The following is a 24282-nucleotide window of genomic DNA, read 5'->3' on the forward strand; positions in this document are numbered from 1 at the left end:
CGATCTCTATGTACTATAGATAAATATAAACTACTGATGTTTCAAGTGTAGTCAAAAGGAGACTAGAGAATTATATTCTGCTGTCAACCAATCACGGCTAAAGTACACAGTCACTCAACTTGTTACATCAATTTGACTTTCCAAGTCAATATTTTATTTTTCAAGACCACATCATAGATTTGACTCTAGTTGCTCTATGTAAGGGAATACAACAGCAAGGGGATGAAGACAAGAGAGGTGAGGGGATGGTGAGGGGAGAGGGAGAGGGGAGGAGAGGGGAGAGGGAGAGGGGAGAGGGAAGGAGAGGAGGGGGGAGGGGGAGAGGGGAGGAGAGGAGAGGAGAGGAGAGAGGGAGAGGGAGAGGGGAGGAGAGGTTTGACTGAAGATCTGAAAATGAACCTTTCTGGCGGTTATTCCCATGATGCATTGCTTTCTCCCACAACATAGCCGAAACCTAGCCATCTGTAACCTAGTACCTAAACCAGCCATCTCTAACCTGACACGTTAACTAACCATCCCTAACCTATCCACCTCTAACCTAACATCTAAACTAAACATCTGCAACCTAGTACCTAAACTAACCATTTCTAATCTAACACCAAAACTAACCATTTCGAACCTAACACCTAAACTAACAATCTCTAAACTAGTACCTAAACTAACTATTTCTAACTCATCACCTAAACTAACCATCTCTAACCTAACACATTAACAAACCATATCTAACCTCACACGTAAACTAACATAATACCTAAACTAACCATCTCTAAACTGACTCCTAAACTAACATAACACCTAAACTAACCATCTCTAAACTAACTCCTAAACTAACATAACACCTAAACTAACATTACATCTAAACCAGGGGTCACCAACCTGTCTGAACCTGAGAGCTCCTTCATGGGTACGGAGTCATACGAAGGACGCGCCGTTTGATACACTTCTGAAATAACTTGCTCAGTTTGCCTTTAGTTATAGATTATTATGATTGATCAATGATCATCATCTATGTGAAGACACTGATCATGTTAGTGATTTCTCACAATAATTATCGACAATGACTTAAAAAAGGTGGGAAAGAGTTGTTCCAGAACGAGTGGTGCTAGTTTGCGGGTGTATGGCCTCGTATGGTCCTCACGGCGCCCTGGTACCTGCGGGCGCCGTGTTGGTGACCCCTTATTTAAACTGACCAATTCTAGCTAACAAGCTAACACTTAACTTAAACTTCTCTAACCGAACTCCTAAACTTAACCATCTCTAAACTAACACTCCTATTTCTTAACCTTACCATTCCATATGTGTGATCCTAATATTTAGATATGAATATATATATTCCATCTATAAATATATAGATATTAAAGGACTAATATGTAACATTGACACCTAGTGTTTAAAACCGGTACTGCAGCCGAGGCTCACATCAGTGAGACGCTGAGCCAGGTTGAAGACCCTTAACGAACACGAGCGCAGTGCGCTGAAGCACGTTTCCTCCATCTCCTGTGTCCTAATATGGTCGCGTGTTACATATCGTCCCTTTAATACCTCCATCTCTCCAGTGCATCATGGGAGGCCCCTGGGAGCCCCGCCCCCTCCCCTCCCCCCCGCTAGCCGCGGTAGGGGACCTTGATCAGCAGCGCCTGTCCCGGGCCCAGCTGCACGGCCTCCAGGGCCACGGCGGCCCCCGGCCCCGCGGCCCCGGGCCCCTGGGCGCCGGCGTCGGTGGCCATGACGACAACGCCCTCGGGGCCCAGCAGGGGGTGGGACAGGTCCAGGGCCACGCCCTCCTCGGAGCCCCAGTTGAAGGCGGCGAGGAAGCGGTCGCTCTGGTCCCAGACGCGGGCGTAGGCCAGCGAGGAGGAGGCGTTGTGCAGCAGGAGGAGGTCCCCGTACAGCAGCGCCGGCTCAGCCGCACGCAGCTCGGACAGACCCCGGAACACCTGGAGCACGGAGGAGCGGCGCTCCTGGTCCTCCTGGGGGGGGGGGGGGGGGGGAGAGGGGGAGGGAGAGAGGAGGAGGAGAGGGGGGGGGGGGAGAGGGAGAGAGGGGGGGGGAGAGGGGGAGGGAGAGAGGGGGAGAGGGGGAGGGAGGGAGAGGGGGAGGGAGAGAGAGAGGAGGAGGGGGGGAGAGGGGAAGGGAGAGAGAGAGGGGGAGAGGGGGGGGGAGAGGGGAAGGGAGAGAGGGGGGGGGGAGAGAGAGAGGGGGGGGGGAGAGAGGGGAGGGAGAAGGGGGGGGGGGAGAGGGGGGGGGAGAAAGGGGAGGGAGAAGGGGGGGAGAGAGAGGGCGGAGAGAGAGAGAGGGGGGGGAGAGAGGGGGGGGAGAGAGAGGGGGGGGAGAGAGAGGGGGGGGAGAGAGAGGGGGGGGAGAGAGAGGGGGGGGAGGGAGAGAGAGGGGGGAGGGAGAGGGGGGGAGGGAGAGAGGGGGAGACGGAGGGAGGCGGAGAGGGCAGAGGGGGAGGGGGGGGAGGGAGAGAGAGGGTGAGACGGAGGGAGAGGGGGGGAAACAGGGGAGAGACAGGGGAGAGATGGGGAGGGAGGGGGAGAGACGGGAGAGACGAGGGGAGAGGGGGAGAGAGGGAGAGTAATAGTAAGCATTAGGTACTAGAGATACTGCAGTATTATTAAGTAGTATGTATTATGTGCTTAAGATACTGCATAGAATTATGATGTATTAGGCACTAGAGATACTTCATAGTATGAAGTATTACATACTTTAGTACATACTTTAGTACATACTACTTTACTGAAGTGTTCATATCTTACCTTTGCGGTTCCATTGAGCTCCTGCTCTGCTTCCGGCGAGTCCCAGAGCATTGTGGGAAACGTAGTCTCCTGAGGCACAAACAACAGGTTATCGAGGTTATCGATAATAATTATTAATAATAATCTATCATCTCTACTATGATAAATTTACTATTAAGAATATATAACACCAAAGTAGAAGATGTATCTGTGTGTGTGCGAGTATATGTGTGTGTATGTGTATATATTTATAATCATGCATATGTATGTACGTTGTATTAACTTAGGTGTGTACTGATGTGTGTGAGTATGTGTGTGGACGCATTTGTGTGTGCACTCACGTGTGTATGTGTGCTCGTGTGTGCTTGCGTGTCTGCGCGTGCTTATGTGTGTGCTTGCGTGTGTGTGTGTGCTCCTGTGCACATGTGTGTGTGCGTGTGCGTGTACCTGGTCCAACAGGCCGATCTCGTCTCCATAGTTGAACACGGGCGTCCCCGGCAACGTGAACAGCAGCAGCTGGTGACCTTTGACCCCGGACGACCCCACCAGCGAGGCCAGGTGACCCTGGCTCCGCCCCCCCAGGTTCCAGGCCAGCCGACTCTGCGGGTGGGCGGCGACCAGGAGCTGGACGGACTGAGCGCGCTCAGTGGCGTCCTCGGCGGTGGAGCGCAGGACGTCCGACAGCAGGAGGTCCACTCCGCTGGAGCCCAGCAGGGCGGAGACCCCCGGGGCGGACCCCCCGTCCGTCACCCCCACCAGGACCCTGCACACACACACGGGGGTTAGGGTCCACCCCCCGTGGAGCTCCGGAGGTAGAGCAGGGCTCCACCGGGGTTAGAGGGGGGTGTGTGTGTGTGTGTGTGTGTGTGTGTGTGTGTGTGTGTGTGTGTGTGTGTGTGTGTGTGTGTGTGTGTGTGTGTGTGTGTGTGTGTGTGTGTGTGTGTGTGTGTGTGTGTGTGTGTGTGTGTGTGTGTGTGTGTGTGTGTGTGTGTGTGTGTGTGTGTGTGTGTGTGTGTGTGTGTGTGTGTGTGTGTGTGTGTGTGGGGCGCTGGCCACCAGATGGGGGTGTTCTCACTTCTTGCTGTCGACGTCATCGCTGCGGTTCTGGACGATGGCTCGGATGTCGGCCCAGAGAGACGGCTCGGCGGTCATCACCTGCTCCACCCCCGCCAGCTGGACCCCGTCCACCCCCTCCTTCAGCCAGAACATCAGGGCGGACTGACACACACACGCACACACGCACGCACACGCGCACACACACACACACACACACAGAGACACACACACGGTGAAGGGAGGTTGGTTAGCAGGTCTTCCGTGTCACCATGGCAACACAGTGTCCTGAGGTACTGGTCTCACCTTCAGTTCCTCTGCGACCGTCGTCACGGTGATGTTGGAGTACCACGGCTGGTTGCCATGGTAGTTAGGAGTCAGATCCAGGACCAAGAACATGTCTGGAAAGCACAACTTTCAGGATGAGAAGAAGGAGGGGGAAGAGGAAGAGGGGGAGGAAGTGGAGGAGGAAGTGGAGGAGGAACAGGAAGAGGGGGAGGAGGAAGAGGAGGGGGATGGGGAGAGAGGAGGAAGAGCAGAAGGAGGAGGAACAGGAAGAGGGTGAGGAGGAGGAAGAGGAGATGGAGGAAGAGGATGAGGAAGAGGAGGAGAGAGGAGGTGGAGGAGGACCTACTCTTCTTGTGGACCGCTTGCAGGAGGTCTCTGAACTGCCGGAGGTTCCCGACGTCGGGGGAGATGTTGTGGAAGTCGAGGCGCTGCGGCTGGTCCTCCGGGGCCACGTGCACGGGCCCCAGGACCAGGCCCTTCAGCTTCAGCTTGGCCAGCTGCCTCACCTTCTGCTGCACGCCTGCAGAGCAGCACCTCAGTGAGACCCAGCCCCAACGCACGCCTAGCTCCCATGCTACCTAGCTCCCACGCTACCTAGCTCCCACGCTACCTAGCTCCCTCGCTACCTAGCTCCCACGCTACCTAGCTCCCAGGCTACCTAGCTCCCTCGCTACCTAGCTCCCTCGCTACCTAGCTCCCTCGCTACCTAGCTCCCACACTACCTAGCTCCCACGCTACCTACCTCTCACAAGCTCCCACGCTACCTAGCCCCCTCGCTACCTAGCTCCCACGCTACATAGCTCCCACGCTACCTAGCTCTCACGCTACCTAGCTCCCACACTACATAGCTCCCACGCTACCTAGCTCCAGCGCTACCTAGCTCCCACGCTACCTAGATCTCTCACTACCTAGCTCCCACGCTACCTAGCTCCCCTGCTACCTAGCTCCCCTGCTACCTAGCTCCCTCGCTACCTAGCTCCCTGAGTACCAAGTTAATATCCAAGTACCCTGGGGTCTATAGAATCCCTCCTCATCTTCAAGAAACATCCGACCACCAAACATCTCATCTAGCTCTGGTCTTGATGACCAGACCGTCTGTGATTAGTGATCGCCGGGCTCACAGACAGTCTGTGATTACTGATCGCCGTGCTCACAGACCGTCTGTGATTAGTGATCTTCTAGCTCTTGAAGTCTATCTGGACAAACTCGTAGAACTTTCCATGTGCACCTTGACCCAAATCAAACATTTGACTATTCTAATTCACACCATCATCATCATCCTCCTCCTCTTCATGGTGGAGGTGAGGATGATGATGATGAAGATGAGGCCACCCTGACCGAGTGACTCCCTCTGGCCCCATCTAGGGGCGGGGTGCAGAGGGGCGTGATGTCATCAGAACATTCCAGTCCACCTTCCGTTCATAATCCACTCAGAGAACAACATGACCCAGCACTGTCAGTCTGAATCAAGAGATCCATGCATAGATACATAGATATAGAATACTATAGGCACTGCTGTACATATGTAGAGAATACCGGTTTGTATTGGGTACTGCTTGTATAGATATAGAATACTAGCCGTATTGAGCCCTGCTGTATAGATATAGAATACTAGATGTATTGGGCATTGCCTTATATAATACTAGATGTCTTGCTGTATAGATATAGAATACTAGATGTATTGCTGTATAGATATAGTGTACTAGATGTATTGCTGCATAGATATAGAGTACTAGATGTATTGGGCACTGCTGTAAAGATATAGAATACTAGCTATATAATACTAGATGTATTGGGTACTGCTTGCATAGATATTGAATACTAGATGTATCGGGCACTGCTATATAGGTATAGAATACTCGTCGTATTGAGCCCTGCTGTATAGATATAGAATACTAGATGTATTGGGTACTGGGTTGAGAATACTGATGTACTGGGCCACTGCTGTATAGATATAGAATACTAGATGGTTGAGAATACTAGATGTATTGGGCACTGCTGAGATGTATTGGGCACTGCTGTAGAGCTATAGAATGCTAGATATATTGGGTACCGTATATAAATGCAACATCATGTTTAGATCTAGAATGTAGACGCGTATATATACCCGGTAGGTTGTCCGCGAAGGCTTGGACGTCGCCGATCTGGTACAGCGGGCCCTGGTTCCACCAGCTGACCGCGGGAGGCGTCCGGCAGCGCGGGGCCTGCAGGATGATGATCACCGCCCCGGCCAGCATGCCCAGCCAGCCCAGCCAGAATAGAGCCAGCAGCGCGCAGCGGGTTCGCACCCATCTGCTCCCCCGGGAGGAGAGCGGCGTTAGGGATCGGTTCTACATTAGCATCAGATCGGGGTACATGTTGTGCTTTTACATTTCTTTATACCGTTTTCATCATCTAGAGCTGAGCAGTCCGGTAACAACCAGGTAGGCAGTCTGATAAACAGACCTACGTCCAATAACACGAAAGTAAACCCAAATGACGTGGATTGATTTGTATGAACACTGAATGAATCCCATCGGCGCGCTCCAGCGCCCTCGCCCCCCCCCCCCTCCCTCCTCCATCATGGATGGAGATCACGAGCTGACATGAGGTCGGTCTTTATTGTGAAGGATGCTCTGAGGCGCTCACCCTGGGGTGCCGGCCACGCGCAGCAGCTCCTCTTTCGATAGACCGGTGAACTTGGCTTCGGTCTCTTCCTCGGGGAGAAGAACCTTCACGGTGCCGTTACCGTTCTCCGCGGCGGGGGAGGACGCCGCGTCCCCGTTGGCGGCCTCTCCCCCGTTGGCGGCCTCTCCCCCGCCGGTCATCGGCTGCTTCTCCTGCTCCTTCTCGGTCAGCTCCACCTCATTTTCCTGCTCCACCTTGGTCGGCTCTACCACCTTCTCCTGCTCCACCTCGGTCGGCTCTACCTCCTTCTCCTTCTTCTCGGTCGGCTCCACCTCGGTCAGCTCCACATCCTTCATGTCCACGGTCGTTCCCTCCGCACTCATCCCGGCTCAGAGACCTGATAAACCCGCAAGATACACCGGCGATACGCGAAGCTAACGGGGGTGCTGGGCTGCCTGAGCCTTGATTTGGGTCCGAATCGAGGTCTGTGTCTGTGACTCTGCAGACTGTGATGGTGGAGGGGTGCCCGGGTGCGGTGAGGCGGGGCTGATGGGTGGGGTAGGGGGTCGCCGCACTGAAACCGGATTGGTCTAAATTTGAAACGAGTCAGAGCTACGACACCCAGCCGGCAGCAGAACGTGGGAGACGCTCCACATCCACAACAGTCTGCTTAATCCCATCGTTCCCATTAAACAGCATCCCTGATCTAGACCGGGGAGGCGGGGGGGGACTCGACACTGTGATCGGGATTGACGGCAGACGGGCTAATGTTGGGTTTCGGGTTGTCACCGCGACACCGTAGACTGACCAGTATCAATACGTATTAAAGTAGCCTCTAATATGATATTTTGCCACCAGTTCAGAGTGTGTTTCCGTTACAAACGGTTTGATGAGATTTAGTGACATCACAAGTGGGCGTGACCTTCTATGTATGCTGGAAGGATGGAAACAGGAAACAAAACCTACTTCATGAATTTAGGTTATGATTAAGAATATAAAAGAATATACAAAAGTTTGATTGACAAAATCTCGAATAAAAAAAAGGGACCCAACCCATAATATCCAAATAACTACGGCCAGAAACAGACCCTCTGGTAGGTCCCCAACCCCTGGGAGTTCGTCATGTATTATGAGCGCAGACCTCCAGCATGAACAAAGACTCACGGACAGTTGCTGAAACTTTAATGTTCTGAACGACGGCAACAATCCGAAGACACACAGAGACACACAGAGACACACAGAGACGCACAGAGACGCACCACTCGAAGTCATCACTCACTAGTCACCATAGCAACAACTGTATACACAATCACAATTCATTCAAAGTATTGTCCAAAAGGTCATAGGTAAAATCCAGGAGGGGGGGGGGGGGGGGGGGGGGGGGGGTAGTGCTGAACACTGGTGGTCTTGAGGTCTACAGACACATCCTCCGAACCCTTTAACACACGCCCCCTAGTTTCCACGGTAACGGCCAGTGCTTCTGCCTCCAGGCCGTGTGGACCAATAGGAATGAAACGGCGTTGACTCATTTCCTGGGAGGACGGCCCTCTGGGGATGAGATCAGCCCTCCACTGTTACCCACGCCTCAGGGCGGGACTCCACCCAAAGCCCTCCACCGTTACCCACGCCTCAGGGCGGGACTCCACCCAAAGCCCTCCACTGTTACCCACGCCTCAGGGCGGGACTCCACCCAAAGCCCTCCACCGTTACCCACGCCTCAGGGCGGGACTCCACCCAAAGCCCTCCACTGTTACCCACGCCTCAGGGCGGGACTCCACCCAAAGCCCTCCACTGTTACCCACGCCTCAGGGCGGGACTCCACCCGAAGCCCTCCACCGTTACCCACGCCTCAGGGCGGGACTCCACCCAAAGCCCTCCACCGTTACCCACGCCTCAGGGCGGGACTCCACCCAAAGCCCTCCACCGTTACCCACGCCTCAGGGCGGGACTCCACCCAAAGCCCTCCACTGTTACCCACGCCTCAGGGCGGGACTCCACCCAAAGCCCTCCACCGTTACCCACGCCTCAGGGCGGGACTCCACCCAAAGCCCTCCACTGTTACCCACGCCTCAGGGCGGGACTCCACCCAAAGCCCTCCACTGTTACCCACGCCTCAGGGCGGGACTCCACCCAAAGCCCTCCACTGTTACCCACGCCTCAGGGCGGGACTCCACCCAAAGCCCTCCACTGTTACCCACGCCTCAGGGCGGGACTCCACCCAAAGCCCTCCACTGTTACCCACGCCTCAGGGCGGGACTCCACCCAAAGCCCTCCACCGTTACCCACGCCTCAGGGCGGGACTCCACCCAAAGCCCTCCACTGTTACCCACGCCTCAGGGCGGGACTCCACCCAAAGCCCTCCACTGTTACCCACGCCTCAGGGCGGGACTCCAACCAAAGCCCTCCACTGTTACCCACGCCTCAGGGCGGGACTCCACCCAAAGCCCTCCACTGTTACCCACGCCTCAGGGCGGGACTCCACCCAAAGCCCTCCACTCTCCCTCCTCAGACTCCCCGGGGTTAATCCCTCCTGACCCACTAGGGGCTAGGAGGACAGCTAGGAGACTAGGAGGACAGCTAGGGGCTAGGAGGTGAGCTAGGAGGACAGCTAGGAGGCTAGGAGGAGAGCTAGGAGCTAGGCGCTAGGAGGACAGCTAGGGGCTAGGAGGAGAGCTAGGAGGCTAGGAGGTCAGCTAGGAGCTAGGAGGTCAGCTAGGAGGCTAGGAGGATAGCTAGGAGCTAGGAGGACAGCTAGGAGGCTAGGAGGACAGCTAGGAGGCTAGGAGGTCAGCTAGGAGGCTAGGAGGTCAGCTAGGAGGCTAGGAGGATAGCTAGGAGCTAGGAGGACAGCTAGGAGGACAGCTAGGAGGCTAGGAGGTCAGCTAGGGGCTAGGAGGACAGCTAGGAGGCTAGGAGGATAGCTAGGAGCTAGGAGGACAGCTAGGAGGACAGCTAGGAGGCTAGGAGGTCAGCTAGGGGCTAGGAGGACAGCTAGGAGGCTAGGAGGATAGCTAGGAGCTAGGAGGACAGCTAGGAGGACAGCTAGGGGCTAGGAGGTCAGCTAGGGGCTAGGAGGACAGCTAGGGGCTAGGAGGACAGCTAGGGGCTAGGAGGACAGCTAGGGGGTTTGGGGGGTGGAGGATCGCTAGGGGAGGGGCTTCAGGAGGTGGAGGACCACTAGGGGAGGGGCTTCAGGAGGTGGAGGACCGATAGGGGAGGGGCTTCAGGAGGTGGAGGACCGATAGGGGAGGGGCTTCAGGAGGTGGAGGACCGCTAGGGGAGGGGCTTCAGGAGGTGGAGGACCGATAGGGGAGGGGCTTCAGGAGGTGGAGGACCGCTAGGGGAGGGGCTTCAGGAGGTGGAGGACCGCTAGGGGAGGGGCTTCAGGAGGTGGAGGACCGCTAGGGGAGGGGCTTCAGGAGGTGGAGGACCACTAGGGGAGGGGCTTCAGGAGGTGGAGGACCGCTAGGGGAGGGGCTTCAGGAGGTGGAGGACCGCTAGGGGAGGGGCTTCAGGAGGTGGAGGACCGCTAGGGGAGGGGCTTCAGGAGGTGGAGGACCGCTAGGGGAGGGGCTTCAGGGGGTGGAGGACCGCTAGGGGAGGGGCTTCAGGGGGTGGAGGACCGCTAGGGGAGGGGCTTCAGGGGGTGGAGGACCGATAGGGGAGGGGCTTCAGGAGGTGGAGGACCGCTAGGGGAGGGGCTTCAGGGGGTGGAGGACCGCTAGGGGAGGGGCTTCAGGAGGTGGAGGACCGATAGGGGAGGGGCTTCAGGGGGTGGAGGACCGATAGGGGAGGGGCTTCAGGAGGTGGAGGACCGCTAGGGGGGCGGGGGGCTTCAGGGGGTGGAGGACCGATAGGGGAGGGGCTTCAGGGGGTAGAGGACCGCTAGGGGGGCGGGGGGCTTCAGGAGGTGGAGGACAGGCCACACAGCTGCTCGCTGACCTCCCAGAGTCTCTGGGCCACGGTGTGGTCACGGCCGCGGGGAGTGAGCTCCTCCACGGCGCAGCAGGAGAAGTGGCGCCCGCTGAAGGGCTCGATGCCCTCCTGCAGCGCGCAGTGCAGCGTGGTCTGGGCGCCCGTCGCCGGGTCCAGGAACAGCAGCCTGGCGATGGGCTCGATGAACACCTTCTGCCACAGGCCCACGTACCGGGACAGCTCCGTGCGGACCACCCCTGGGGAGCGGGGGTCAGAGGAGAGAGGCCCCTAGGCTCAGTTACGGGGGTCCACGTCGACGCACCGCAAAGGGGGTTACGGACCCCCCTTGCGGACCCCTCCTTGCGTCCACCGCAAGGGCCTTGGGTCGAGGCGACCCGGCAGCAAGGGCTGCGATTGGTCCGCTCACCACAACCCGACGCAGAACCAAAACGTGGAAACATAACAGCCTTTGGTCTCACAAACCTTGCCTTTATAAAGCGCTTTTCTGACCCGTCGTCACTCAAAAGTGCTTTACAATGAGTGGCTCACGTTCACCCATTCATACACACGTTCATGTGTGCAGCCCTACTTGCTACTAGCTAGCGTTCATTAGCAGCAGCAGCTTCGTCTATCTCCGCCGCCCAACTAGCCAGCCTTCGTAGAAGCAGCTTCATTAGCAGCAGCCTCATCTACCTCCAACGCCCCTGGCTTTGAGGCCGTGGTCCCCGGTGCTTCAGGAGGGGGGCAGCGAGGTCTCACCTGGGTGCACGCTGTAGCAGGTGACCTTGCTGCCCTGGAGCCTCTTGGCCAGATGCAGGGTGAACAGCACGTTGCACAGCTTGCTGTTGCAGTAGGCCGAGAAGAACTGCCAGCTGAACCAGCCCGTGCCCAGGTCCTTCCGCTCCAACAGAGCCTGGTCACACAGCGAAGGGATGCTCAGTGAAGGGCCTAGGTTAGGGATGCTTAGTTAAGGTGTTAGGTTGAAGATGGTTAGTTCAGGCATTAAGTTTGAGATGGTAAGTTTAGGTATTAGGTACGTTTAGAGATGCTTAGTTTAGGTATTAGCCTAGGTTAAATATGGTTAGTTTAGGTGTGAGGTTAGTTCAAGCATTAAGTTAGAGATGTTAAGTTTAGGTATTAAGTACGTTTAGAGATGCTTAGTTTAGGTATTAGGTTAAATATGGTTAGTTTAGGTGTGAGGTTAGTTCAGGTATTAAGTTAGAGATGGTTAAGTCTGCTGTTAGGCTGAAGACGGTTACAGGGATAAGACAAAGTCGCAATGTTCTAATATAAGAGCCGATGGCTTGACCAGCGTTGAGAGCTCTGCCTCGACCCAAGCTGTACGAGAGAGGCATTGCGGTCACCGACCTGGAAGTCGATGTGTCCCCAGCGGTACGCGATGGAGGACAGGGTGACCACGCGCCCGCCGCCCCCTTCCTGCAGGCGCTCCAGCAGCAGGTTCGTTAACAGGAAGTGGCCGAGGTGGTTGACACCGAACTCGATGCCAAACCCGTCCTCTGTGCGACCGTGGGCCACCAGACCTACAGAGCAACACAGAGTAGAGCTCTAATAACACATCAACCATCACACAGAGTAGAGCTCTAATAACACATCAACCATCACAGAGTAGAGCTCTAATCACATATCAACCATCACACACAGAGAAGAGCTCTAATCACACATCAACCATCACAGAGTAGGGAGCTCTGTCACATATCAGCCACCACACACACACACACACACACACAGAGTAGAGCTCTAATCACATATCAACCATCACACACAGAGTAGAGCTCTAATCACACATCAACCATCACACACAGAGTAGAGCTCTAATCACACATCAACCATCACACACAGAGTAGAGCTCTAAACACACATCAACCATCACACACAGAGAAGAGCTCTGTCACATATCAACCATCACACACAGAGTAGAGCTCTAATCACACAACCATCACACAGAGTAGAGCTCTAATCACACATCAACCATCACACACAGAGTAGAGCTCTAATAACACATCAACCATCACACACACAGTAGAGCTCTAATCACACATCAACCATCACACACACAGAGTAGAGCTCTAAACACACATCAACCATCACACACAGAGAAGAGCTCTAATCACACATCAACCATCACAGAGTAGAGAGCTCTGTCACATATCAGCCACCACACACACAGAGTAGAGCTCTAATCACACATCAACCATCACACACACAGAGTAGAGCTCTAAACACACATCAACCATCACACACAGAGAAGAGCTCTGTCACATATCAACCATCACACACAGAGTAGAGCTCTAATCACACATCACACACAGAGTAGAGCTCTAATCACACATCAACCATCACACACAGAGTAGAGCTCTAATAACACATCAACCATCACACACACAGAGTAGAGCTCTAATCACACATCACACACAGAGTAGAGCTCTAATCACACATCAACCATCACACACAGAGTAGAGCTCTAAACACACATCAACCATCACACACAGAGAAGAGCTCTGTCACATATCAACCATCACACAGAGTAGAGCTCTGTCACGTATATACCATCACACAGAGTAGAGCTCTAATCACACATCAACCATCACACAGAGTAGAGCTCTAATCACATATCAACCATCACACACACAGAGTAGAGCTCTAATCACGTATCAACCATCACACACAGAGTAGAGCTCTAATCACACATCAACCACCACACAGAGTAGAGCTCTAATCACATATCAACCAACACAGAGTAGAGCTCTAATCACACATCAACCATCACACACACAGAGTAGAGCTCTAAACACACATCAACCATCACACACAGAGAAGAGCTCTGTCACATATCAACCATCACACACAGAGTAGAGCTCTAATCACACATCAACCACCACACAGAGTAGAGCTCTAATCACATATCAACCAACACAGAGTAGAGCTCTAATCACACATCAACCATCACACACAGAGTAGAGCTCTAATAACACATCAACCATCACACACAGAGTAGAGCTCTAAACACACATCAACCATCACACAGAGTAGAGCTCTAATCACACATCAACCATCACAGAGTAGAGCTCTAATCACACATCAACCATCACACACACAGGGTAGAGCTCTGTCACATATCAACCATCATACACAGGGTAGAGCTCTAATCACACATCAACAATCACAGAGTAGAGCTCTAATCACACATCAACCACCACACACAGAGTAGAGCTCTAATCACACATCAACCACCACACACACAGAGTAGAGCTCTGTCACACATCAACCACCACACACAGAGTAGAGCTCTGTCACATATCAACCATCACACACACACACATGGTAGAGCTCTAACTACACATCAACCCTCACAGAGTAGAGCTCTAATCACACATCAACAATTACACGCAGAGAAGAGCTCTAATCACATTTCAAACATCACCCCAGAGTAGAGCTCTTATCACATATCAACCATCAGAGTAGAGCTCGAATCACATTCATATCAACCATTACAGGCAGATTAGAGCTCTAATCATTTTCTTCTGACAAATGTACTTCTTGTAAGTCACTTTGTATAAAAGCGACTTAAAGCTAAATGTAATCACATTCATATCAACCATCCCATGCACAGTAGTGAGTAGTCCTGACAGTACCCCAGGAGAGATGCTAGGGGGCAAGTGTGTAGTTGACCAGAGTGTAGTTGGCCAGTGTGTAGTTGTCTCACCAGCGTTGTTGATGAGCAGGTCCAGACGTTTCTCTGCCTTCAGGAAACTCTCAGCGAAGGAGCGGACCGACCGGAAACTACCCAGATCCAGCTGCATGTACACCACATCTGTACTTCCCGTCACCTACACCCACACAAACAGTTAAAGGGTGGATTCTAGTACCTGATGGATCTATATAGTCATGAGTGTTTAAGTAGTTTGGGTATCGTTTGGTAGTGTGGTAGTACAGTGTAATAGTTACTGTTAAGCATGTACTCTATAGTAGAATTATGGTACAGTAGTATAGTATGGTACAGCAGCATAGTATAGCAAGGTAGTATAGTATGGTACTATAGTACAGTACAGTAGTACAGAAGTATAGTACAGTAGTATAGTAGTATTGTGTAGTAAAGTAGTATAGCATGGTAGTATAGTACAGTAGTATAGTAGTATTGTGTAGTAAAGTAGTATAGCATGGTAGTATAGTACAGTAGTATAGCGTACAGTAGTATAGTATAGTAGTATAGTGCAGTATTATAGTACAGTACTATAGTGTAGTAGTATAGTACAGTAGTATAGTGTAGTAGTATAGTACAGTAGTATAGTGTAGCAGTATAGTACAGTAGTATAGTGCAGTATTATAGTACAGTGGTATAGTGTAGTAGTATAGTACAGTAGTGTAGTAGTACAGTATTATAGTACAGTAGTATAGTGTAGTATAGTACAGTAGTATAGTGTAGTAGTATAGTGTAGTATTATAGTACAGTAGTATAGTGTAGTAGTATAGTACAGTAGTATAGTGTAGTAGTATAGTACAGTAGTAAAGCGTAGTAGTGTACAGTAGTATAGTATAGTGTAGTATTATAGTATAGTGTAGTAGTATAGTACAGTAGTATAGTGTAGTAGTATAGTACAGTAGTATAGTGTAGTATTATAGTACAGTAGTATAGTACAGTAGTATAGTGTAGTAGTATAGTGTAGTATTATAGTACAGTAGTATAGTGCAGTAGTATAGTACAGTAGTATAGTGTAGTAGTATAGTACAGTAGTAAAGCGTAGTAGTGTACAGTAGTATAGTATAGTGTAGTATTATAGTATAGTGTAGTATTATAGTACAGTGGTATAGTGTAGTAGTATAGTACAGTAGTATAGTGTAGTAGTATAGTACAGTAGTATAGTGTAGTATTATAGTACAGTAGTATAGTACAGTAGTATAGTGTAGTAGTATAGTGTAGTATTATAGTACAGTAGTATAGTACAGTAGTATAGTGTAGTAGTATAGTGTAGTAGTATAGTACAGTAGTATAGTACAGTAGTATAGTACAGTAGTATAGTGTAGTAGTATAGTACAGTAGTATAGTGTAGTATTATAGTACAGTAGTATAGTACAGTAGTATAGTACAGTAGTAGTGTAGTAGTATAGTGTAGTATTATAGTACAGTAGTATAGTGTAGTAGTATAGTACAGTAGTATAGTGTAGTAGTATAGTACAGTAGTAAAGCGTAGTAGTGTACAGTAGTATAGTATAGTGTAGTATTATAGTATAGTGTAGTATTATAGTATAGTGTAGTAGTATAGTACAGTAGTATAGTGTAGTAGTATAGTACAGTAGTATAGTGTAGCAGTATAGTACAGTAGTATAGTGTAGTATTATAGTACAGTAGTAAAGCGTAGTAGTGTAGTAGTATAGTACAGTGTAGTATTATAGTATATTAGTATAGTGCAGTATTATAGTACAGTAGTATAGTGTAGTAGTATAGTACAGTAGTATAGTGTAGTAGTATAGTGTAGTATTATAGTACAGTAGTAAAGCGTAGTAGTGTACAGTAGTATAGTGTAGTATTATAGTATAGTAGTATAGTGCAGTATTATAGTACAGTAGTATAGTACAGTAGTATAGTGTAGTAGTATAGTACAGTAGTATAGTGCAGTAGTATAGTACAGTGGTATAGTGTAGTAGTATAGTACAGTAGTATAGTGTAGTATTATAGTACAGTAGTATAGTGTAGTAGTATAGTACAGTAGTATAGTGTAGTACCCTCTGGATGTGGCAGGCCGCCTCCCGGGCCTTGTCCTGGTTCCTGCAGGCCAGGACGACACGCGCCCCGCGCCCCGCCAGGTGGAGCGCCGTCGCCCTGCCGATACCAGTGTTACCCCCTGGAGACAGACAGGTGGAGACAGACAGGTGGAGACAGACGGGTGGAGACAGACGGGTGGAGACAGACGGGTGGAGACAGACAGGGAGAGACAGACAGGTGGAGACAGACGGGTGGAGACAGACGGGTGGAGACAGACAGGTGGAGACAGACAGGTGGAGACAGACAGGGAGAGACAGACAGGTGGAGACAGACAGGTGGAGACAGACAGGGAGAGACAGACAGGGAGAGACAGACAGGGAGAGACAGACAGGTGGAGACAGACAGGGAGAGACAGACAGGTGGAGACAGACAGGGAGAGACAGACAGGTGGAGACAGACAGGTGGAGACAGACAGGGGGAGACAGACAGGGGGAGACAGACAGGGGGAGACAGACAGGTGGAGACAGACAGGTGGAGACAGACAGGGAGAGACAGACAGGGAGAGACAGACAGGTGGAGACAGACGGGGAGAGACAGACAGGTGGAGACAGACAGGGAGAGACAGACAGGGAGAGACAGACAGGGAGAGACAGACAGGGAGAGACAGACAGGTGGAGACAGACAGGTGGAGACAGACAGGTGGAGACAGACAGGTGGAGACAGACAGGGGGAGACAGACAGGTGGAAACAGACAGGTGGAGACAGACAGGTGGAGACAGACAGGGGGAGACAGACAGGTGGAGACAGACAGGTGGAGACAGACAGGTGGAGACAGACCGGTTACAGACAGACAGGATGGGCGACGTGTTGCTCAGGAGGCAGAGCGGGTCGGCTGGTAACCTGAAGGTTGCTAGTTCGATCCCCGGCTCCTCCTAGCTGAGTGTCGAGGTGTCCCTGAGCGAGACCCCCCACCCTCACCCTCTCCCTACGAGCCCTGCACGGTCGTCTCCGTCGTCTGCGAATGTGCGAATGTGTGTACGAACCGGTGAATGTGAGGCAGTATTGTAAAGCGCTTTGAGCGGCCACTTGTTAGAAAAGTGTTGTTTAAATGCAGTCCATTGAAGCAAACTAGTAACAGAGAGACAGGAGGAGACAGACCGGTTAGTGACAGACTGGTTGAGATGTACAGGTTGAGATTAACAGGATGAGACAGAAATCTTAGACAGACAGATTGTGAGAGAGACAGCAGGTTACATACAGGGGGAGACAGACATTTTAGACAGACAGATTGAGAGAGACAGGTTACATAGTGGGTGAGACAGACATCTTAGACAGACAGATTGAGAGAGACAGGTTACATACAGAAATGCAGAGAATGAGACAGACGGATTGAGAGAGACAAGATACAGACGTAGAGGCGGAGACAGACAGGAGCGTGTGATGACACATTGAAACGTGTCAGCTCACGAGTCCGGAACTTTGACAACAGAGTTAACGAGTTGAGAAGAAAGAGCCGCAGTTTGAACCACAGATGCCCCGTCTCCTTCTCCTCCCCGGGCGCTATGATGAGGGTAACCGCAGGGTCGGTCGGGCTCCCCTGGGGCTCTTTTGATCCCAAAGCATTACCATTTCAATAATCCAAAGTGTTTCGGTTTTCAATACCTGTTATGATCACCGTCTTTCCCGCCATCGGTAGCTTCCCGTGGCATTTGGACCCTTTGAATAAAGTTTGGACGAGCAGGTGGTAGAAACCCAGCAGCGCGCCGAGGGCCAGCAACACGTACAGCATGTTGACGCCGTCTCTGCTGCGGGGTGAGTGGGGCTCGCCGCTTTTATCCCAGGCACATCCACTGCTTGTGAAACTTGCTCTACCAGTCAACTGAGAGACAATACATCATCTCATTGAGACTCCTGTGCGCGCGCGCGCGCACACACACACACACACACACACACCGGTTTGACAGGATCTGAGCCAACCTGTGTAATCACCTAGAAATACAGAAGCTTGCGGAAAGCGATGCGGAGCAGAGACGCCACCTTTAGCCCAGTTCGATGCCTGCGCTGCTGCGCATGCGCGTTGCAACAGATGCCAATCAGTTAATTGACGCTCAGAGCAGTTTGAGTCTTCCGCTCTACATGCACTGCAGATATAAGATATTAGAAGACCTATTTTAAGGAAACCCTTTAATCTCTAAAGGTCTCACAGACATCCAAACGGACCAGCAACTACTGATCACTTGGTGTGATATTACCGGCAGATGTTGATGAGTGAATATTAACAGCTTGAAATGGGGTCAGGAGCCAACAGGGCCATTCATTCATCTCAGTTAGCATTTTTAGAACATTAAAAGCATATAATAAATGTTTAAACAAAATAAAATATCATCAAAAGTGCTACATCAATATAAACTATTGCAATCACAGATCACATGCATTTTTCTGCCTCTTAATATCTATTAATATTTCCTATTTATTATCTTATAGTTATATGCACTGCAGATCCTCCATGCCTCCAGCCATTCTGCCCTATGTATTTTAACTTATTATGTTGTCCTTTCTATGTCTATTTTATCACGTTTTTTGTATATTTCATTGTGTGTTTTATTGTGTGTGATGTACAGTGTCCTTGAGTGACCTGAAAGGCGCTTTTCTAAATAAAATGCATTATTATTATTATTATATTTAAACATGGGACTGTTACCTCTTAAATATATTTTGTTTGTCAAAGCGAGTGACTTTGTTTCACGTTTTTATATCATTCTTAATATTTCCTATAGCCTCTATGTTCTTGTATTTAAATATCAAAACTTAAACATGGGGCTGTTACCTCTAAACTGTTTTTGTGTTTTGTACTTCATGTATGAGCGAACGTGTGGTTGGTGAAAGGGTTGGCGTCGTTGGAAGGGTGAAGTCGGGGTGTGTCCACACACACACGCTCGCTCATGAGCCAACAACCCAACCCTACCAGCCAAGGCAAGGTGGTTAGTGGAGGTACTTGAGCACCAGATTCACTTGACCGCTATAAAGCAGCATTTAACCTGCTTTATAGCGGCTCCTCGAGGACGTCTGATCAGGTCATGGAGCTCGTTCCAACGATCTGGTCAAGGAGCCTATTCAGGCACGGTGCCGACTATAGCCTGAAATATTTGATTTGCTCGTAAATGTCCTATAATTCCAAAAACAAGCAAAAAATCGTCACAGGGAAGACGGCGTTGTGGGATGGAGACAGAACGCTGGGTTCAGTTGTGGTGATGGGTGGTTATGGTATGATGTTTACTTTATTTAATTCAAATAATTCACCATCCTGATGATACGATTTCGTAGTTATATTGAACCATGGCAAAATATACGTTAATGACAAGTAGGAAGTCTGACACTTTGTTTGAACTGATGTAAACATCGCAGGTAGGCCTGTCTGTAAAGTAGGGCTGCCTCATGATTGAAATATATATATATATATATATATATATATATATATATATATATATATATATACACATACACACACACACACACACATATCTATCTATATATATGGAGCACGGAAGGGTCACATGTACAGCAGATGAATAAATCACTATTCCACACTTCGCCTCAGAAGCATTCAAGGACTAGAACCTTGTTAATATACTTTTATTTAAATCCGAGCCGAATATGTGCTGCGGAGAGTGAAGAGCTTAGCAACTAGATAGCAAAGTTAAAACCCTTTAAATAAATATGTTTGGGTCTGGTTGGGGCATCATCATGCAGCGGCTCTGCTTTGGCAACAAGGATCCCCCAGGAGCGGGTCGGCGACCCCGTCCTGCTCCGGGCGCTGGGGGTCGTTCAGCTCTTCCAGAAGGTGGGGTTCTGGGCCAGCCGTCGCTGGAAGTTCTCGTACCAGCGGAGGATGCAGCTGGACGGGATGAAGGTCTCGCTGGGGCTGGGGGTCATCTGGGCCTGGGTGACGGAGAACGAACACGCAAAGTTGTACAAACTGTCCAGCATCTTCTGCGTGAACTGCATGAAAGGGTCCACGGTGGACACGGTGGCGGCAGACACCGGGGTCTGCTGGGCTAGCTGGTCCAGCAACTCCACGGACACCCCGACCTGGGCCATGGAGATGGCCGGGGAGGCGGCCCCCATCGTCCCGAAGGGGTGCGCGCCTCCTGCCTCTCCCGCCTTCAGGCCGGAGATCTTGAAGATGGCGCTCGGCTTCTCGTTGGTGATGAAGCCGAGCAGCTGCCACACCTGTCCCCCAGCCGCCGGGTCAGGGAACGAGAAGTACACGGCGCCCCCCATTCCGGCCGGGAAGGGCTCCGTACCCAACAGGAACACCACCACATGGTTCACACTCTCGTAGTCCGCTAGGTTGAACACGAACTTATCCCCAGCGACCCTGAGCGGGTCGGTCTGGACGAGCCGGCCCGCCACCAGGCAGCCCAACATACCGCAGAACCACAGCTAGCGCCAGGCTAGCACCAGGCTAGCGGGAACCACACACTAGACTCACTTCTTAACGGGTCTAATCCCGTAGAGAATAAACCCGGCCCGCCGTGGTTGCGTCCACAGTAATCAATAATAACTTCAAGGTTCGGTTGATATTCTTGGCGTGTTGGAGAGAAACTTCTGTCCTGCCCCCTCATCCACAGCTCGACTATCGGCTCTGCAGCCTGGACAGGTCCCGCCTGTTGGGCGTGTTCGACGGTTCGGTAGTCGACTGGCTATCCTTGTGATCTGCTAACAGCTAGCAGTAGTTTAGAGGAGTTACAGACAGAGGTTTAATTGTCACGTTAGTACTAAATAAACCGTGAAATACCTGCTCAGAGCGCCGCGGTGGAGTCCAGGGCTGAGGTGATTTATCGACCCAATTGGTCTGATTCTATCTGCTTTATTGGTCTGCTGTGTGATCTCATAGCTTAGCTCTGAAAAACAAGTTCTAAACTCACTGAACCTTTAACCAGTTTTAATTTAGTGAAAGATATGACGACTAAATGGGTTTATATATTTTATCAGCGTACAGAATAGAGGTGTGTGTGTGTGTGTGTGTGTGTGTGTGTGTGTGTGTGTGTGTGTGTGTGTGTGTGTGTGTGTGTGTGTGTGTGTGTGGTTGTGTGTGTGTGTGTGTGTGTGTGTGTGTGTGTGTGTGTGTGTGTGTGTGTGTGTGTGTGTGTGTGTGTGTGTGTGTGTGTGTGTGTGTGTGTGTGTGTGTGTGAGAGAGAGAAAGAGAGTGGGGCGGATCTATTTCTAGATATTGAATGATTCATTAGCTGGTAGTCAGTCTTCAGGTCATTGTTATAAACCTCCCTCCCCTCTCCTCTCCTCTCCTCTCCTCGCCCAAGGAGGTTCAGAGTAATGACCTACAGCAGAAGATTTTCCCCATAAGAGGAGAGAGGAGCAGGGAGGAGGAGGAGGAGAGAGGATGGAGCAGGACCACAGCCTCTTGCTGGATGAGGAGGCGTGCGCCCTCCTGGGGGTAACCCAGAGGTCAGAGGTCGTCTTCCAGTGGCTGACCAACCTGAAGCACCTCCTGCCTGCTACCACCCGGGTGAGACTCTCATAACCTGTCTCTCTCTATGACCTGTCTGTCTCTATGACCAGTTTGTCTCTATGACCGGTCTCTCTATATAACCGGTCTCCCTCTATAACCGGTCTCTCTACATAACCTGTCTCTCTCTCTCTAACCTGTCTGTCTCTCTCCAGGTGGAGGTGAAGGCGAACCAGGTGCGTCTGGTGAACCAGCTCCAGGCGGTTCTGACCGGCTCCCCTGGCCCGCCCACCCGCTGCCTATTGGCCCACTGCCTGGCCCTGCTGTACCGCCTGGGAGACCCCCTTTCAGCCGGCCAATCGGTGGACATGTGCAACGCCATCATCCGCAGCAAGGACGACGCCCCCTCCAGCCTCCCCACCAGACTGTGAGACAGGCAGACAGACTTTAACACAGAAAGACAGACAGACTTTAACACAGACACAGACAGACAGACAGACAGGCAGCAGACAGACTTTAACACAGATAGGCAGACTTTAATATTGACAGAGGGAAAGGCAGACAGACATGAAAACAGACGGACAGACTGTAACATAGACGGACAGACTCGTACACAGACGACATACTTTGAGACAAACAAAAATAATTTGAGACAGACCCACACGGACGCTCAGAAATGGCACTACTTCTAAAATTGAAAACGTGTGTGTCTGTGTGTGTGTGTGTGTGTGTGTGTGTGTGTGTGTGTGTGTGTGTGTGTGTGTGTGTGTGTGTGTCAGTGCGGCGATAGCCTGTCTGGGCTCTCTGTATGAGCAGCTGGGTCGGACGTTGCTCCACTCCTTCAAAGACTCGCTGGTCAACCTGCTGAAGGCCTTCAGGAATGCTGAGGTACGACCCCATACCCTGCTGGGTTCTAGTCCCGGTTCTCATACCCTGCTGGGTTCTAGTCCCGGTTCACATACCCTGCTGGGTTCTAGTCCCGGTTCTCATACCCTGCTGGGTTCTAGTCCCGGTTCTCATACCCTGCTGGGTTCTAGTCCCGGTTCTCATACCCTGCTGGGTTCTAGTCCCGGTTCTCATACCCTGCTGGGTTCTAGTCCCGGTTCTCATACCCTGCTGGGTTCTAGTCCCGGTTCTCATACCCTGCTGGGTTCTAGTCCCGGTTCTCATACCCTGCTGGGTTCTAGTCCCGGTTCACATACCCTGCTGGGTTCTAGTCCCGGATCTCATACCCTGCTGGGTTCTAGTCCCGGTTCTCATACTCTGCTGGGTTCTAGTCCCATAACCTGGGTTGGGTTCCAGTCCCATCAGGGCTGGTTCTCTCTGGTACGTGTGTTGGGTTCCAGTCCCATCAGGGCTGGTTCTCTATAACCTGTGTTGGGTTCTAGTCCCAGGGCTCGTTCTCTATAACGTGTGTTGGGTTCCAGTCCCAGGGCCGGTTCTCTCTATAACGTGTGTTGGGTTCCAGTCCCATCAGCTCAAGGTCTCTCTAACATGTGTTGGGTTCCAGTCCCAGGGCTGGTTCTCTCTCTAACGTGTGTTGGGTTCCAGTCCCAGGGCTGGTTCTTTCTAACGTGTGTTGGGTTCCAGTCCCAGGGCCGGTTCTCTCTCTAACGTGTGTTGGGTTCCAGTCCCAGGGCTGGTTCTCTCTAACGTGTGTTGGGTTCCAGTCCCAGGGCTGGTTCTCTCTAACGTGTGTTGGGTTCCAGTCCCAGGGCTGGTTCTCTCTCTAACGTGTGTTGGGTTCCAGTCCCAGGGCTGGTTCTCTCTCTAACGTGTGTTGGGTTCCAGTCCCATCAGCTCTGGTTCTCTCTAACGTGTGTTGGGTTCCAGTCCCATCAGGGCTGGTTCTCTCTAACGTGTGTTGGGTTCCAGTCCCATCAGGGCTGGTTCTCTCTAACGTGTGTTGGGTTCCAGTCACAGGGCCGGTTCTCTCTCTAACGTGTGTTGGGTTCCATTCCCAGGGCCGGTTCTCTCTATAACGTGTGTTGGGTTCCAGTCCCATCAGGGCCGGTTCTCTCTCTAACGTGTGTTGGGTTCCAGTCCCATCAGGGCCGGTTCTCTCTCTAACGTGTGTTGGGTTCCAGTCCCATCAGGGCCGGTTCTCTCTCTAACGTGTGTTGGGTTCCAGTCCCATCAGGGCCGGTTCTCTCTCTAACGTGTGTTGGGTTCCAGTCCCACAAGGGCCGGTTCTCTCTATAACGTGTGTTGGGTTCCAGTCCCATCAGGGCCGGTTCTCTCTCTAACGTGTGTTGGGTTCCAGTCCCAGGGCCGGTATGAGATCCTGCTGGCGGTGGAGCGGGCCCTGCGGGGGTTGGGTTCCGGCCCCGCCCTGTGCCACCGGGAGATCTACAAGGTGGCCCGGGCCTCCCTGACCGACCGCTCCATGGCGGTCCGCTGGGCCGCTGCCATGGTAACCACAGCCCCCCCTGAGACCCCTGTGTGTGTGTGTGTGTGTGTGTGTGTGTGTGTGTGTGTGTGTGTGTGTGTGT

General features: G+C 51.6%; 4 protein-coding genes across 5 annotated transcripts in view; 1 reads left to right on the top strand and 3 right to left on the bottom strand.

Moving 5' to 3' along the window:
• Positions 1-119: 119 nt before the first annotated feature.
• On the bottom strand, positions 120-7402 carry LOC132457287 (4F2 cell-surface antigen heavy chain-like). Its single transcript, XM_060051519.1, has 8 exons — positions 6708-7402; positions 6187-6371; positions 4426-4599; positions 4098-4192; positions 3814-3956; positions 3186-3501; positions 2760-2828; positions 120-1970 (listed from the first exon to the last, which is right to left on the bottom strand). The coding sequence occupies exons 1-8, from the start codon at positions 7067-7069 to the stop codon at positions 1605-1607; spliced, it is 1710 nt and encodes a 569-aa protein (XP_059907502.1). The 5' UTR covers positions 7070-7402; the 3' UTR covers positions 120-1604.
• Positions 7403-10265: 2863 nt separating this feature from the next.
• On the bottom strand, positions 10266-18711 carry LOC132457353 (dehydrogenase/reductase SDR family member 13-like). Its single transcript, XM_060051609.1, has 6 exons — positions 17986-18711; positions 16344-16462; positions 14326-14449; positions 11970-12142; positions 11361-11514; positions 10266-10858 (listed from the first exon to the last, which is right to left on the bottom strand). Exons 1-6 carry the CDS (start codon positions 18110-18112, stop codon positions 10590-10592), a joined length of 966 nt encoding a protein of 321 aa, XP_059907592.1. The 5' UTR covers positions 18113-18711; the 3' UTR covers positions 10266-10589.
• A 1205-nt stretch (positions 18712-19916) lies between these two features.
• On the bottom strand, positions 19917-20960 carry hikeshi (heat shock protein nuclear import factor hikeshi). Its single transcript, XM_060051693.1, has one exon. The coding sequence runs from the start codon at positions 20749-20751 to the stop codon at positions 20149-20151; it is 603 nt and encodes a 200-aa protein (XP_059907676.1). The 5' UTR covers positions 20752-20960; the 3' UTR covers positions 19917-20148.
• Positions 20961-21004: 44 nt separating this feature from the next.
• The window catches only part of heatr5a (HEAT repeat containing 5a), a 29105-nt gene continuing 25827 nt past the window's right edge, over positions 21005-24282 (top strand). Inside the window, exons 1-5 of one of the 2 annotated variants that reach the window (XM_060051301.1) lie at positions 21005-21156; positions 21645-21850; positions 22006-22217; positions 22570-22678; positions 24054-24203. In XM_060051301.1, the coding sequence (XP_059907284.1) occupies positions 21725-21850; positions 22006-22217; positions 22570-22678; positions 24054-24203 (597 nt within the window). In that variant the 5' untranslated portion in view covers positions 21005-21156; positions 21645-21724. The remainder of the gene's footprint in view (positions 21157-21644; positions 21851-22005; positions 22218-22569; positions 22679-24053; positions 24204-24282) is intronic. The other variant, XM_060051302.1, reaches the window with a different exon arrangement.

This window comes from Gadus macrocephalus, chromosome 5 (genome assembly GCF_031168955.1).
Source record: "Gadus macrocephalus chromosome 5, ASM3116895v1".
Classification (NCBI taxonomy): Eukaryota; Metazoa; Chordata; class Actinopteri; order Gadiformes; family Gadidae; genus Gadus; species Gadus macrocephalus.